The 16995-nt window shown below is 48.8% G+C and overlaps 1 protein-coding gene across 1 annotated transcript in view; it reads right to left on the bottom strand.

Moving 5' to 3' along the window:
• The window catches only part of ABCB9 (ATP binding cassette subfamily B member 9), a 29998-nt gene extending 24127 nt beyond the window's left edge, over positions 1-5871 (bottom strand). The window contains exons 1-3 of the mRNA XM_048513865.1: positions 5764-5871; positions 1950-2689; positions 1005-1119 (exon numbers count right to left, since the gene is read on the bottom strand). Coding sequence (XP_048369822.1) covers positions 1005-1119; positions 1950-2568 — 734 coding nt within the window. The 5' untranslated portion in view covers positions 2569-2689; positions 5764-5871. The remainder of the gene's footprint in view (positions 1-1004; positions 1120-1949; positions 2690-5763) is intronic.
• Between the last annotated feature and the right edge of the window lie 11124 nt (positions 5872-16995).

The raw sequence follows: 16995 nt of genomic DNA, 5'->3' as shown, positions 1-16995 counted from the left end.
GTTTCAGGGGCATAAGCTTTCAAAAAGTTCCTGAAAATGTTGTTAGCTTCTAAGGTGCTACTGGACTCAAATTGAGCTGTACATTTAAACACATGCCCTTTAACTTTTTACACCGCAATCACCAAAGGGAAATACATACATAAATCCCATCTTTATCGATGCCGATTTGCACCACAGACCAAACTTTCATGTCGGTTCCACTTCATAAATTAAACCGAGAATCTTTGAGAGGTACAGAGACCTCCCCACAAGGAAAGGCACAGGAAACCACATAACCTTTGCTCCAAGGTGTTTGTGGAATTATAAAAGGCTTCTATCAAAGCTTTCCAGGAGACTACTGCACACTAAGGAGAGGAAGCCAAGTTCCTCTCTAAAAAAAAGTAGAGCGCGCTGAGACGGTCTCAAATAATTTGAGCACACACAATACTCTCTGAAAAGAACCTGCAGGGAGCAGGTGAACCAGCCAGGCGACACGTTCCACAAGAAAGAGAGTCCTCCAGAACAATCTCATATATGCAGCATAGATGTCAAACTTGCAGCCTTCCAGATGTTATGGGCCCTTTCCCCACTTACCGTTTGCTGCGCGCTACTCTCCCCAAATAGCGCGTGGTCCAGCGGCACTCCCCACGAGTCCGGGCGGCGACAACGCAGCCGCCCTGACTCTGCGCTCTAACATCCCTTCAGCGCGCGTCATTTCTGACGCTGAAGAAACGGCACCTTCTGACTACCCTGCGCAGAGTGCGGGGCAGTGGGGAACACGACCCCGGGGCGGAAATTGCTCGCGCTGAGAGTAGTGCGCTGCAAAACGTAAGTGGGGAAAGGCCCATGGACTACAGCTGGCAGGGGATTATGGGAACTGTAGTCCATAACATCTGGAGGGCCACGAGTTTGACACCTGTGCCATACAGGATACATTGCAACATTTAGATTCAACACGGAAGTCTTCCAGACCAGCTTTGATTCCGGGAGTAGCACGAACGTGTCAATTATTCTAGCAAGGATACCTTCCTACGGCTAGAACGGCCATGATCACCACAGCGGTGGAAAACTTGTCCATGCTCTTCTGGATGACTATTCCGTCAATGGCCCGGCCTGTGTAGTAGGGCAGGAATGTTTCTCCTGTTGGAGACAAAAAGGGAAATTTAAGGCAAAAGAGCAATAATGTTCAAAGGTAGGGACACTTTGCTGTGCTTCTAAACTCATTTGGTCACTCACGGTCCGCCCAATTTCTGGCAACCCCACCATCCCAATGGGAGAATTTGGGGAATAAGATTAGTTTGTGCATTCCAACGCATGCCAGCTGGGTGACCTTGCAATCACCAAAGGGGAACACATACACACCGTCTTTATCGATGCTGATTAGCCCCACAGACCAAACTTTCATGACACTACATATCAGTTCTACTTCGTACATTAAACTGAGAATCTTTGAGAGATACAGTCACCAACTTTTCGGAGCTCTCTCAGGCCCCTTCCGCACACGCAAAATAATGCGTTTTCAAACCACTTTCACAACTGTTTGCAAGTGGGTTTTGCCATTCCACACAGCTTCAAAGAGCACTGAAAGCAGTTTCAAAGTGCATTATTCTGCATGTGCGGAATGAGCCTCAGCCCCCACCAACTCACAGGGTGTTTGTTGTGAGGGGGGAAGGGAAAGGAGTTTGTAAGCCCCTTTGAGTCTCCTTACAGGAGAGAAAGTGGGGATATAAATCCAAAGTCATCTTCTTCCTTTTAAAAAGTGCAGCACCCAGAACTGGACACGGTGGCACACGATAACCTTAAACCATAGGTGTCAAACTCTCAGCCCTCCAGATGTTTTGGACTACAGTTCCCATCATCCCCTGCCAGCATCATGCCTGGCAGGGGATGATGGGAACTGTAGTCCATAACATCTGGAGGGCAGCGAGTTTGACACCTGTGCCTTAAACTGTCAAATCTGAGTCACTCACCTAAAGCAGCAACCAGCAGGAAGAAAAAGGCCACAACCAGGAGGTGAGAATCGGGCCTGGTATAAGATAACAGTTTACAAATCGTGGCTGCCGATGTCTCCTCTTTCTTTGGCTGGCCACCAAGAGGCGTGGGGTCCCCCAATTCTTCCGCTTCAGTCCGAGACTCCGAATTTATTCCCAAAGTCTCCCTGGAACGCTTCACAGAAGCGAGCAGCTGCCACAGAAAGAACGTGGCTGCCAGAGACAGGTACGTCCATGCGAACAAACTCCAGAACCACGGGTCCTTGATGGTCTTCCTCACCTCTGAGTAGAGCAGCAACTTGGCCAGGGCGTAAATGCCCACCGCGAGGCAGACCAGCAGGATAAAAGTCCGGGACACTTTCAGCCGCTTGGGGCCGTAGTGGGTGTTTTTGGCCACCCCGATGGCAGCTCCCAAGAGCAAGCAGCTCCGGTACAGGCAGGCCCCCCAGATGTCCAGCATGGAGTCAAAGATGTTAAAGTGCTTCATGTCTTGGAGGATGCTGCCAGCACTGCGGCTGTGCTCGTACAGCAGCGTGGTCACCGTCACATCCACGATGACAAAGGCCAGAGTGCCAATCACCGCTTTCCAGGCGTGCATGTTCAGCTTCTCCAGAGGTGAGGCAGAGGAGAAGAAACAGCAAAAGGTGCCACCAGGGAGGGAGGGAGGGAGACAGGCCTCCTAGCCAAGGGCTGAAGCCAGCATGTCAGTCCAGTCTTTCCTGAAAGGGAGAAGAGAACGTGAAAAGAATGGTGGAACTCCTTCCCTCGTCTGCAGAGAGAGGCTCTATCTTTGGCTCATTCCGCACATGCAGAATAATGCACTTTCAAACTGCTTTCAGTGCTCTTTGAAGCTGTGCGGAGTAGCAAAATCCACTGGAAGAAGAAGAAGAGTTTGGATTTATATCCCCCCTTTCTCTCCTGCAGGAGACTCAAAGGGGCTGACAATCTCCTTGCCCTTCCCCCCTCACAACAAACACCCTGTGAGGTAGGAGGGGTTTAGAGAACTCCGAGAAGCTGTGACCAGCCCAAGGTCACCCAGCTGGCATGTGTGGGAGTGCACAGCCTAATCTGAATTCCCCAGAGAAGCCTCCACATCTCAGGTGGCAGAGCAGGGAATCAAACCTGGTTCCTCCAGATTAGAATGCATCTGCTCTTAACCACTGCGCCACTGCTGCTCCATCCCTAGCAAAACAGTTGTAAAAGTGGTTTGAAAATGCATTCCAGAGTGATATGAAGACCTTCCTCGGGGCCTCCTCCTCCTCCTCATTATTATTATTATTATTATTATTATTATTATTATTATTATTATTATTATTATTATTATTATTACAAAACAGTTATACACAGCAAACAAGATCAATATGCTGGATTTTGTATTACATCACACGTCGGACACTTCCCAAGCATCTAGGACTGTGTGATGTATCGACGAATAATGTGTGCAGAGCTGAGTAGGGTGGCCTTTTGCAGCTGACATATGGTGATTTTGTCAGCGCCAATTGTTTTTAAGTGCCATTCAAGATCTTTCGGCACTGCACCCAGTGTGCCGATCACCACTGGGACCACCTTTACTGGTTTGTGCCAGAGTCTTTGTAGTTCAATCCTTAAATCCTCCTCCTCCTCCTCCTCCTCCTTCTTATTATTATTAATTCAATTTGATATCTCAGAAGATTTTTCCAGTGGCCTTCCTGAATTATGTTCTTTTCCTGTATGCTGTTGTTTTAATGTACTGACTGCTATCTGTGATTCGTTTTACTATAGTATAACCAATCACCTTGGGAGACATATTTGGCTGGAAGACATTTTAGAGGTGCACTAATACACACATACAATGTAGGTTAAGTCTCAAGGCACAAGGGATGCCAGCTGCAGGCTGGGAAAATCTTGGAGATTTTCAGGTAGAACCTAGGGAAGGCAACATTTGAGGAAGGAAGGAAGTTCAGCCGGAATGAAATGCCAAAGAGCAGCAGTGGCTCGTGTATCTAATCTGGAGGAACCAGGCTTGATTCCCCGCTCTGCCGCCTGAGCTGTGGAGGCTTATCTGGGGAATTCAGGTTAGCCTGTACACTCCCACACACGCCAGCTGGGTGACCTTGGGCTAGTCACAGCTTCTCGGAGCTCTCTCAGCCCCACCTACCTCACAGGGTGTTTGTTGTGGGGGGGGAAGGGCAAGGAGATTGTAAGCCCCTTTGAGTCTCCTGCAGGAGAGAAAGGGGGGATATAAACCAAAACTACTCCTCCTCCTCCTCTTCTTCTTCTTCTTCTTCGCCATTTTCTCCAGGGGAATTGATCTCAGCAATCTGGAGAGTGGCTGTGGTTCCACAGGATCTCCAGACCCCATCAGGGAGTCAGAAACTCAGCAGCCAAGACAAGGCTTTGGGTAATTTTTCTTGTCACTTTTTTGTCTCAAGGTTGGCTAGTAGGAGAGAAGGGGAGGGAGAGAGAGAGGGGGGCAGCACCTCTTGGCCAGCTAGATCAGGCCTGGGACCCTCTCGTGGCTGACCCCCAGGACTAACGGCCTGACTCTCCATTGCGGAAGCAAACCTATTTTCTATCCACAATGAAAACCAGCAATTCCAGCGGCTGCATTCCTGCCTCAGTTGTGTAAACCACTAGCAAACGCTCAGGGCCTGAACTGCTTCCCTTTTAGTAATCAGTCTTTTAAAAGAAGAATGATAACTTAACTAACAACCAACAAAACCACACAAGTTGGGCCTGAATTAACTGAAGCATCTCTTCTCTTTCAGGTGGGTTGGACTGGGAGGGTGTGGGGAGGGACATAGATGCTCTGAATCCTAAATGGGTTCAAAGCCCATGTTGGCTGTTGATTCACAACCCGAAACCCTAAAACATGGGAAGAAAATCCCAAGTGAGAAAATACCTTTTCCCCTGAAAGTCATCCTTGGCTGTTGCCACGGAGACGGAATACTGGCCTCTCTAGAGCAGCTGTTTATTTAAAACCAGTAGCCACTGGGAGCCGCTCCCAGGGAGAGGGGAACCAGCATTTGCCTTTGAAAGGGGCTCCCATGGGGTGGACCATACCCTTGGCTCTGTGTCCAAATTTAAGGACACGGGAAAGGCATTCCACCACTTTCCTACACGCCGAATAATGCACTTCCCATCTACTTCAGTTTTGCCATGTCACGCAGTGAAACCCGGTTGTCCAGTGCATTATTCAGCATGTGTGAAAGCACCAGAAAACTAGTTTTTCCCGAGTGAGACCCCAGATATCCCTGGGGAAGTGTTCTTCCCAGTTTGCCCTGTGCTTTTTCTCCAGTAGTGCCTGTCAGTTTGAATCCCCGCTAGTCCCCAGCAATTAATCTGAAACTGTCTAACCTAGCACACGTTAAAAACAGTAAAAATGGGCACTCTGTAGCCAAGACAGGGACCTCTGTTTATTGAAGAGCTCTCTAAATATGTGTGTGTGTGTGGGGGGGGGGGACATATTAAGCAAAACCAAATCAAGACTACCCCTCTGAGCATGCCCCAGATGGCTCAGCCAGCTGAATTCAGTAGAAGGTTAACCAAATAGGGGGGAAGGGGAAAAGGAATCTTAGCCTTTTATAGAATACCAGGTGATTTTTTTAGTGGGGTGGAAGATTTCCAAATTGCTCACCCCCCCCCCCCCAAAAAAAAGAACAGGTCTACAGTTTGCAGTAACTAATATTACTACGGAAAAGAACAGGTCTACAGTTCGTAGTAACTAATATTACTACGGAAAAAGCAGGAGTCTGGAATGAGCTGGAAATCCAGCTTTTTACCACACTCATATTTCAAAGACCTCGTTGCTCACCACACCACAGTTTCCTAAGCTCTCCTGTTATCTGAGTTGTAGTCTTTGGATGTTGCGATATAATTCCTGCTGCTCCCATAGATGGTCAAGCGTCCAATTTAGATTGACTATGGAAAAAGGATCTGTCTGTCCAGGTGACAGCACCCCCTGCTGGTTAACATCTCTCATCACTATGCCAAGCTGGTAAATACTCTTGAAATATGATTTTTCCAGAAAATATTGCAATGTGGTTTTTTTCTGGGTGGGATGTGTTCGCCGTTGTGGTCCCCATCTCGAGGAACAGCTAGCCCAAGAAAGTCAGGAAGATTTCTTTCATTTTGCAGACTGTATAAGCCAAAAGTATTCAGGAGGGCATTTTTTCTGAAGGGAAAAAGGCAGTAGTTCAAAGAAATTGTCCAGGAGGGCGGTTTTACGGAAATAATAGGACTGTCATTTATTCTAGCGCTGATCTCCATTATTCCCAATCAGCAATCATGTATTGTTTACTGGCAATTGTTGCCCTTAGCTTTAGTACATGCCATCACAACACTGTCCTCTACTTTTTCAATTCTATTTTCTGTATTATTTATCATATCTGATAGCTTTTTCATTTTGCATTGTAATTCTACCTTTGACTTTTTTTATTGGACGTCTGATAACATGGCTTCATAGCACAGGTGTCCAACTCTGGCAGGGGTTGATGGGAATCGTAGTCCAAGAACATCTGGAGGGCCAGAGTTGGACATTCCCGCTATATAGTGTGCGATCTGAGTCAGCAAGAAGGTGAGCTATAAGTAACACAATCTCAGACTCGAGCTGTGGCTGTAAAGGCTTAATGGTGCAAGGAAAGTCACTTTGCACATGACTTTGCACTCAGACAGACCCTGAATGCCCAGGTTTCTCCCTGCTTCCCCAAACTTATCGCCTCTCCTTTGCTCCTGAACGCCACCCCGAGAAGCAGTACTGTGCCCAAAAATTGCTCAGCGAGAATGACAGAACTTGAACTCAGGTCTCTCCTAGCCCAATCCCAGCAAGTTAAGGGGGGGGGGGTGTTTCAGGAGTTAAATTGCTGAAGCGTTGGCACGAATTTCCTTTGAGTTGCATCTCTGAACAGCCGGCAGGAGAGAGAGAGAGAGGTTGCTATCTGGTTGCAAGCGACTGGAAATGGGAGCTTGCATCTGCGTCAAGGGACGCAGCAAGGAAATGCAATTCCTGCTTGCATTTGATTTGAGAAAGGGTTGGGGGGGGAGAAGGCAGCTGCTGCGATCCGCACCGGTTCTTGAGCTCAGCAAGGAGGAGGGAGAGGTCTCCCCTCCTCCCCAAATGATGGGGCGCCAGAAAGGGGGAGATCCACCCTCCCTCCCCCCCCAGCCACAACGAACCCCAATGCACCGCTGCAATGTCCAAGAGCGATGCAAAGAGCGACCCCGCGCATGCCTTACCTGCAAAACCCGGCCAGGAAGCAACCGGGTCATCACCGCCGCCAGATCCCCCGAGCACCCAGCAAAGCCGGCCGGCAGCTGGGCAGGCTCCCCGGGACAAGGTCGGAAGTGGGCGGGGCCTTCCCCAGCCGGCCTCCTCAGGCCACGCCCCCACCCACCTTTGCAGCTGGGCACGCGGGCCATTGCCAGGGAACCCGCGCCTGGCGCCTGCCGGATCAGCAACTTCTGTGCCAGTGAGTGCAAGAGGGGATTTTGGTGATAAGGGAGCGGGGGGGGGGGGGGGCATTGCTTTTAGACTCCTCCCCGGCTTTGGACTTGCCTATGGGGGGAAAATGACAGGTACAGGAAGGGGAAAGCCTTCTTTGAATACCACCCCAAAGAACACAAGGAGCTTCCCTATCTGGCTGCTTATTAAGAGGCATTCAAGCTAAATAACTTGACCTGGAAGGACCCCAAGAGTCATCAGACAGCAGCACAACACAGAAATTCACAACTAGCGCCATCCACTAACAACCCCCCCCCCCCTTCCCGGCTGTTTGCCCAGAAAAAGGCAAAACCCCTTCAGGATCTTTGGCCAGGAGAAAAATTCTTCCTGACTTTAAAGTGACGATTACTTAGTTGGGGTGCTGTCTGCTTTCCGGGCTGTATGGCCGTGTTCTAGCAGCATTCTCTCCTGACGTTTCGCCTGCATCTGCGGCTGGCATCTTCAGAGGATCCCCTGAAGATGCCAGCCACAGATGCAGGCGAAACGTCAGGAGAGAATGCTGCTAGAACACGGCCATACAGCCCGGAAACCACACAGCACCCCAGTGATTCCGGCTGTGAAAGCCTTCGACGATTACTTAGTTACTTAGTATTACCCTGGGCTGGTAAGAAAGGACCACAGGAACTGAGCATGGACTCATCCTTTTCTCCTGTGCCTCTCAAGATCTGCCCAGAAAAGAATCTCATCTTGAACTGTGGATCAAGAGGAATGTAAAAAACCTGAATATCCTTAACTGTGTTTCACCCAGCAGATCTCTGAAGATACCAAAGCCAGGAAAACAACCTCCAGACACCAGCTGTCCAGGTAGGAGTGCTCTTCTTCAAATCAGACTCGCCAAACGGCCCTTCTGCTCAGCTCCTACCACGGAGGACAATGACGTGTTGTTGCTGCTCTCGAGAATGAGGGAAATGCCCCCCAGGGTAACAGGGATACCCAAAGTCATCGAGGGTCTTTCTCAGAAGTGGAGCAGAGGATCGGACCAAGCAGCTGACCTCACATGGGGTCAGAGGTCAAGAAGCTGCAAACCAAAGGCAGTCGCTTGGCCTGAAAGGTTTTTATTAGGTGATTATTTACATATTCACAGATATGGAGACACATTCAGATATGGAGCCCAGCTCTTCCAGTTTCACTCAGCAGAAGCCCAAGAGGACACTGGGGTCCCCCTCGATGGGGGGCAGGCCCAAGGAGTTCCCATAAGCAGCCCAACACACCCGCTCGCATGTCTTCTGACTGTTGCAAGTTCTCTGTTGGTCACACAGTGATTGTGGCACATGCAGCACGTGATACAGCATCTCACTTTGGACTTGACTATCCCACGCTGCCAGACAAAGGGAGGCTTGAAAAGGGGACTAAGTAACTTTACGGGGGACAGGCCCAGGAGTGGCAAGTAGGCAGGGTGGCTGGAGCCTCCGGGGTCAGAGGCTGGAGCCCTCTGAAGAGCAGTGCTTGTGGCAACAATAGGAGAAGACTTGGGCCTCTGGAGTCAGAATGGTGTAGTGCAGGGGTCTTCAAACTATGGCCCTCCAGATGTTCATGGACTACAATTCCCATCAACCCCTGCCAGCATGGCCAAGCGGCAGGGCTGATGGGAATTGTAGTCCATGAACATCTGGAGGGCCATAGTTTGAAGACCCCTGGTGTAGTGGTTAAGAGCAGGTGCACTCTAATCTGTGGAACCGGGTTTGATTCCCAGCTCTGCCACTTGAGCTGTGAAGGCTTATCTGGTGAATCAGATTAGCCTGTGCATTCCAACACATACCAGCTGGGTGACCTTGGGCTAGTCATAGTTCTTCTCTCAGCCCCACCTGCCTCACAGGGTGTTTGTTGTTGGGGGGGGGGGAGAGAAAGGCGATTGTAAGCCTCTTTGAGTCTCCTTACAGGAGAGAAAGGGGGATATAAATCCAAACTCTCTTCTTCTTCTTCTAATATCCTGCTCACAGGTCTCTGGGGAGGGCATCTGGTGGGTCATTGTGAAACAGGAGGTTGGACTAATTGTCAAAGTTCCTTGAACGTTTGAGAAGATATTTCAAACCTGCCTCCTAGTGCCACATCTGGCGGGTACCACTGTCCAGTCCGTCATGGTCAGTGCTGTTTACTCAAACTGGCAGCATCTCTCCCTGGCCTTAGGTAGAAGAGGGTCTTCACCATCACCTACTACCTAGAGATTTTAACTGGAGCTGCCAGGGAGCGATCCTGTGACCTTCTGCACGCCAAGCAGATGCTCTGCCACTGAGCCACAGTCCCCGTCCCAAATTCAAAACAACACTTCAAGGCAATCCTTTGGGACAGACGGGGTTAAAATTCTGGACCAAGAAAGCATGACTCTGCAACATGTTTCTGCTATGGAAGACAAGTGTGAACCTACTGGCATAGGTTACTTTAACTGTGGTACGCAGGGGAGAGGTAGAAGCTGTCCATGACTCTGAAGTCTGCTCAGCCCCTGCTGGAAGATGACTGGAGCCATGCTGGAAGATGCTGGAGATGTCCCCAAGAATGACTTAGCGTGGACTACAATTCCCATCAGCCCCTGCTGGCATGGCTAAGTGGGAATTGGGGCTGATGGGGGTGGGCTTGTCTGTCACCTCATTTCCTGGCTCGGCTCTCTCCTGGTTGCCAGCAGTCCTCCGGGGCAACGGGAAACCAGGGCTTTGCGAGGTCCATTAAAGGCCCAAACCGCCCCTCTCTTTTTCTCATTTGTAAAAATCTTCATCCCATGCTGCTCTGTCCAGCACTAGACGCTTCCTTTTCAGGTAAAACCAATGTTCTTAGAATGCTGTATTTTGTGCAAGCAACCGATTTCTGCACTTGCGTAGGGAAGATCAGGAACGCAGTCACACACCGAGTTAAGAAGGTTCGTTTCCCAGGCCCGTTTCCCAGAGATGAATGGCAGGGTTGAGAAATCAGGATGTGCTTCCACTCAGCCATTCTGTGGACTAGAAACCAACGTGGGATTTGAACTTGAATTTCCAAGGTCAATATTCGACACTTCCTGGTGCTGTAAAGAGGAGATGCGTGACAGTTTGAACATTCACGATGTGCCAGCTGGCAACGGCAAAGGGTCCACGGTTTGGAGCCTTCAGCAACCGCCCGAGCTTCTTCATTAAACACCATGTTCATGTGGAGGTGATGTCTGAAAAAAGTGCCGTTATGTTAAGGCTACCGTTTCGCTTTCAGACCGCTTTCTTTGCGCCAGATATACTCTGCTCGGGAGGTAAGACCGTCTCAATCTGAAAAGACACAAACTGGTTCTTCTTTAGCCTTTTCAGCCCCTGATCCTCGCTGTGGCCGAACACCCCATCGTCCATTTTGAAAGTCAGCGAGGACAGGCCCCTCATTTTCCGCTTGACGCTTTTTCTTTCCTGCTTGTATGCGGCAGCCATATTGGCAATCACCTGTGAAGGACACGGAAGGCAGAAGGTTTATTGGTTTATTTCCTCTGCTGAGAGAACGATCTTGCCCTAACCAGAGCACAGCTAGCAGAACTAGATTTTTTTAAAAATTATATCCATCAGCAGTGGCGTAGGAGGTTAAGAGCTCGTGTATCTAATCTGGAGGAACCGGGTTTGATTCCCAGCTCTGCCGCCTGAGCTGTGGAGGATTATCTGGGGAATTCAGATTAGCCTGTACACTCCCACACACGCCAGCTGGGTGACCTTGGGCTAGTCACAGCTTCTGGGAGCTCTCTCAGCCCCACCCACCTCACAGGGTGTTTGTTGTGAGGGGGGAAGGGCAAGGAGATTGTAAGCCCCTTTGAGTCTCCTACAGGAGAGAAAGGGGGGATATAAATCCAAACTCTTCTTCTTCTTCTTCCTCAAAGAGGCTCAATATGCCCCCTACCACCTGGTGTGGGAGTTTATGTGGAAAGACAAGGCCTTGCCCAGTTAGCTGCATACTTGAATGGGGATTTAAAGCCAGATTTCCTCAGTTCACCCAGCTGAGTCCCTACACTGTGTTGACAGATAGCATCCCATTCTTTAATTAGGCATAAAAAATAATTAGCAGACCCACAAACCAAAAATAAAGGGGAAACAAAGAAAGGTGAGAATGTAAAAGCTTGGTTGTAAAAGTATCAAGGTGAATATTTACAACAGAATCTAAAAGACACCGTACAGCATTTTTTTTTCTGCTCTGAAATGCCCTTTGGGACACCAGCAATGGGACTGAAGGGAGATGTTTTTCTCTGTGGTGTGACCCATCGGGGACAGGGCTGACACCCAACTATGACTCCAAAAGGCACTTCTGGCCACAAAGCGACATGTGCACAGTTATGTAGGAAAACCCTGACTTGAGTGTAAATTGCTTCCCTCCAAAAAAGAAACAGCTGTGAATGAAAGAGCATAACCATTCTTGCATTACAAACCCTGCTCATAAGCATTACAGTATATGTTACATTGCAACCAAAACGATATGCAGAAATTCAGGAGTATATCTGGATTCCTGTATCTGCATGCCAGATTTTCTGAAATTTGAATTTATAAATATAGTTTTTGGTTTGCAATATAACACACATTGTTTTGCTTGCGGGCAAAGTTTGTAATATAAACAAACCATTGTACTATCTTGTTCGCAATGCGTGCTTTAGTATTTCGTGAAAACTGCCTCCCAGCAGACAGGCTCATGGTCACAGGATGTACCGATTCTGAGCAGGAACTGTTCAGCATCTCGCACAGCCGAGAGATCAGTCCCACAAACTGGTCTTGAATGCTGAAGCAGCTGATGTTTCCTTCCAAGCGGGGCTCAGGGCTACTTTCTGCATCTACAAAAGGCAGAGAGAAAGGACCACGGCTGATGAGGAGTCACTTACAATCTCTTTCACTGCATTCTGCTGCTCCCGAACAGCAGCTGTGAACGATGGGAGGCCGCTGGTTCTCAAGGGACTGGTACCCGGTTCTTTGGCATCTTTGATGTACTCAGCCTAGAAAAAGAGAGAGAGAAAAAACAAAGACAGACTCCCAGGCTGAAAACTTGTTTGAATCTCTTTCTCTCTCACACACACTTAGAACATAAGAACAAGCCAGCTGGATCAGACCAGAGTCCATCTAGTCCAGCTCTCTGCTACTCGCAGTGGCCCACCAGGTGCCTTTGGGAGCTCACGTGCAGGAGGTGAAAGCAATGGCCTGCTGCTGCTGCTGCTGCTGCTCCCGAGCACCTGGTCTGTTAAGGCATTTGCAATCAAGGAGGATCAAGATTGGTAGCCATAGATTGACTTCTCCTCCATAAATCTGTCCAAGCCCCTTTGAAAGCTATCCAGGTTAGTGGCCATCACCACCTCCTGTGGCAGCATATTCCAAACACCAATCACACCTTGCGTGAAGAAATGTTTCCCTTTATTAGTCCTAATTCTTCTCCCCAGCATTTTCAATGAATGCCCACTGTGGCTATTTGTTCATTTAGAATATTTCTACAGATGCTTCCATCAATGCTGGAATTTTATTTTTATTGGATATGCCGTTCTACCACTTCTAGCTTTAAAAGGGGCTTGGACAGATCATAAATCTATGGCTACCAATCTTGAGCCTCCTTGATCTGAGATCGCAAATGCCTTAGCAGACCAGGTGCTCAGGAGCAGCAGCATTGCTTTCACCTCCTTCACGTGAGCTCCTAAAGGCACCTGGTGGGCCACTGCGAGCAGCAGAGGCTGGACTAGATGGACTCTGGTCTGATCCTACAGGTTCTTTCTTATGTTCTTACCCTACCCAGGAGGCTGAATCAGGGATGAGAAACTGAGAAAGCCATGCTCTGCAAACATTTTGGTGTTACCACACTACTTCTGGGTTGTGAGGTGAAAGGAAAAGAAAACCCTGCCTGGTAACTTCCCCCAGGATTCTGCCAGCTTCTACCCTATGATTTCACCGTTGCTCCAAGGAGCTGGTGTACATGGCTCTTCCCTTCTCACTTGTTGTCACAACAATCCTGTAAGGTAAGCTACGCTGAGGGAGAATAGCTGGCTCAATGTTTCCCTGCATGCTTCCCAGCAGAGTGTGGATTCGAACCCAGGTCTCTTTCTATTTGGACACATCTATCACTGCACCATACTGGCTTTTTGAGTTGGCAGTTGAGGGGCCAGATGCTGGCACACAGAGATCCTGCCCACTTTAATCTCCATGTCTGTTCCAAGCATCAAAGGAAGCAACAGCGTTCCATTTAAAGCCTCCTCCGTCTCTTTAGGATACTTATACGCCACTTCTCCACTTGCGTCGTTGCTCAAAGTGGCTCACAACTGCAGAACAATAACAATCCCATAACCAACATTCAAGTTAAAAACCATTTACAAGGACAAGTAGCCACATAGCCTCATCAGCTACACACTCTGAAAGCAGTGCAGAATTTTATATTTAAAAGGCCTTCCAAAATAAAAACATTTTTAAGAGCGGAGACAAAGTCACCCCATGTATCTTGCAGGGGTGGAACCACAAACGTGACTGAACCCCCCTCTGTCCCCTGCCTTCTCTATGGTGCTCTTCTGGTATTTCCTTTCAAAGGCATTACCTCTGAGGACAGGCAGACATATCTGTTGTAGAGGAGGAAGAAAGGGGTGTATTTGGTCACAGAACTGACGGACGTGCGGAAGTCAAACAGAAGAGAATCGAGGGACTCATCCCAATCGTTCATTTTCTCATTCACAATGTTGGAGATGGAGGATTTCAAAAGTTCGTTGGTTCGGCTGTCCAGGCCACTGCAGCTGGCTGGGTCAGCTGGGGTCAGAATCTGGGAGATGTTCCACCGCTCGGACAAAAGTCGAACCACCTGCAAAGCAAACCAGGTCTCAATCAGCAGCATGCAAACCACTAAAGCCCAGGCTATGTATATGCAAATGTATCTATTTCTGCACCCAGTAACGTCCAGTTGTGCAAACAGATTAGACAAAAACTGTCCCTTCACAGGGAAGGCGTTCTTTTGTATAGTTTATCCTGGGGGTCCCCACCATTTCTGAGCCTGTGGCCTCTTATGGAATTCTGACACAGAGTGGGGGGCACAGTCACAAAATGGCTGTCGCAAAATGGCTGCCACAGGAGGCGGTGTTTGTTAGGTGATTTTACATATAGTGTTTGTTAGGTGATTTTATGTGCTTTACTGAATGTATACATTTACAGTTTTGTACATCACTTTGAGTGCTTGGCCGAGATAGACTAGTGATTTAAAATATTCTAAATACAAGAAGCACAGCTCCACAAGTTGCCCTCTTTGCCTACTTTAGTACCATTCACAACTTCTGGTTTGTGAGCAGAGAAAAGAGGGATTGCACCGCGCGGAACAGAAAACCTGCTGCTCACAACACAAGCTCCTGCCCTTCCCACCTACCTCTTCGCAGAAGTCCCAACTTAAACTGCAGAAGATATTCTTGGATGCGCCAAACCTGATTCATGAAAAGACAAAGCACGTGGTTGGTCCCCACAGTGTGCCACTAACCAACCTTCCCTGTGCCCAAATCCAGTACAGTTGAAAACCTCGGGGATCCACCAGGTTCCAACAGTAAAGGATAGGAAGCAGCCAGGCTGCCCGCCGCTGCTCTCAAATTAATTTCACCTAAGTTACATCTGGACTGGACTACTGCAATGTGCTCCACTAGGGCAGTGATGGCGAACCTTTTCGAGACCGAGTGCCCAAATTGCAACCCAAAACCCACTGATTTATCGCAAAGTGCCAACACAGCAATTTAACCTGAACACTGAGGTTTTAGTTTAGAAAAAATGGTTGGCTCCGAGGCGCATGTTACTCGGGAGTAAGCTTGGTGGTAGTCGGTGGCTTTGCTTTGAAACAACCGTGCAACTCTTCCAACAGGTGAATCACGACCCTAGGAGGGTTTACTCAGGAGCAAGCCCCATTGCCAGCAACTGAGCTTACTCCCAGGTGAAGGATCGTGCTTTAGTTCTTCGCATGAAAATCAGTGGGGTTTAACAGCGTTTAACAGGGTTACCTACACTGCTTCCCAAAAATAGGTCTTAGGTTTAATGCTAATAATCGAGCCCAGCAGCCCAGGCCAGAGTAGGGGTGTGTGTGTGTGGGTGACTCTGTTTGCGCGTGGCCACAGAGAGGGCTCTGAGTGCCACCTCTGGCACCCGTGCCATAGGTTCGCCACCACTGCACTAGGGCCTCGAAGAGTGTTTGGAGCTGCAGCTAGTGCAGAATGCTAAATCTAGACTGCTCGTTGGGGCCAGCTAATGGCAGGCGAACCAGAGACTGCAACAAATACACTGGCTACTGATCCACTCCTGAGCCCAATTCAAAATGTTCGTTTTGACCTTTTAAAGCCCTACGTGGTTTGGGACCAGAGTATCTCACAGACCATGTTCTCCCGTAGGTTCCTGCCTGGGAACTGAGATTGAAGGGGCAAGAAGTGCTCCTGACAATCCCATCAATCGAAGTAGCTCATTTAATGGGCACATGAGAGAAAGCCTTCTGTGTAGTATCCGGCAATTATATAATAACCTCCTCAATCTTTGGGATGCTACCGAGGACGGTTTTATTTAGGACTGCATTTGATTACACCAGTCCTATAGCTTGATTTTAAATTCTGGTTTTATGTATTTTTATGCTGTCTAATACATAGGGTAAGTCAATCTCGCAAGTTCTCCAGATGGATCATAGTTCATTTCACATCCCCTGCCAGCGTGATGCTGGCAGGGGATGGTGGGAACTGTAGTCCATAACATCTGGAGGGCCGTGAGTTTGACACCTGTGGTCTAATATATTATTTTATTCATGTGGTAAGCCACTGTGAGCACCATATGGGAGAAAGGCGACAAATAAATGTTCTAAATAAATAAAACCAGCTGTCAAGGCCTTTCATATCACCTACTACCTGAACCTTTCAACGGGAGATGCTGGAATCAAACCTGGGACCCTCTCTGCGTGCTGAGCAGATGCTCTACCACTGAGTCACAGCATTGAGAAAGTATTTCAGGCTCAGCAAACAGCAGCAAACAGCAGCTGGAATGAGGAGCAGCAGAGAGCCAAAGCCACAGAGTGCACGCAAAGATGTGTGGTGCCTACACGGCCCTCTCTTGGACCTCCCCCCCCCCTTAGTGACCAAACAATTGGTCTTGGGCTGCCAGAAGGCTCTTCAGCTCTGCTGGTGTAGAACCTGAATGAAACCAAAGCTGGCCTAGATTACTACACCTGTAGAAGATGGAAGCCAGGCCCTTGGCCACCGAGGAAGCGTCTCTTTTCTGCAGAGGGATGGCTTCGACCCACTTGGTGTAGTGATCCGTTATGGCAAGGACATGTGTGTTGCCCAGGCTGGACTCCGGGTAAGGGCCTAGGAACAGCAAATCCAAAACTAACAGTCAGTTGTCATGGCGATACCACTGGGGGATGGGGAAGGAAGCAAGGTGGCTACTGTGGAGAGAGGTAAGACCAAGGTTAGCGGGCCAGACCAGTGGTCTGAATCAATATAAGGCAGGGTGTCCAATTCTGGCGCTTCAGATGTGCATGGACTACAACTCCCATCAGCCCCAATTCCCAATTGGCCATGCCAGCAGGGGCTGATGGGAATTGTAGTCCATGAACATCTAAAGCACCAGAGTTGGACACCCCTCATATAAG

This window comes from Sphaerodactylus townsendi, linkage group LG13 (genome assembly GCF_021028975.2).
Source record: "Sphaerodactylus townsendi isolate TG3544 linkage group LG13, MPM_Stown_v2.3, whole genome shotgun sequence".
Lineage (NCBI taxonomy): Eukaryota > Metazoa > Chordata > Lepidosauria > Squamata > Sphaerodactylidae > Sphaerodactylus > Sphaerodactylus townsendi.
This window is presented reverse-complemented; position numbering and strand designations above follow the sequence as displayed.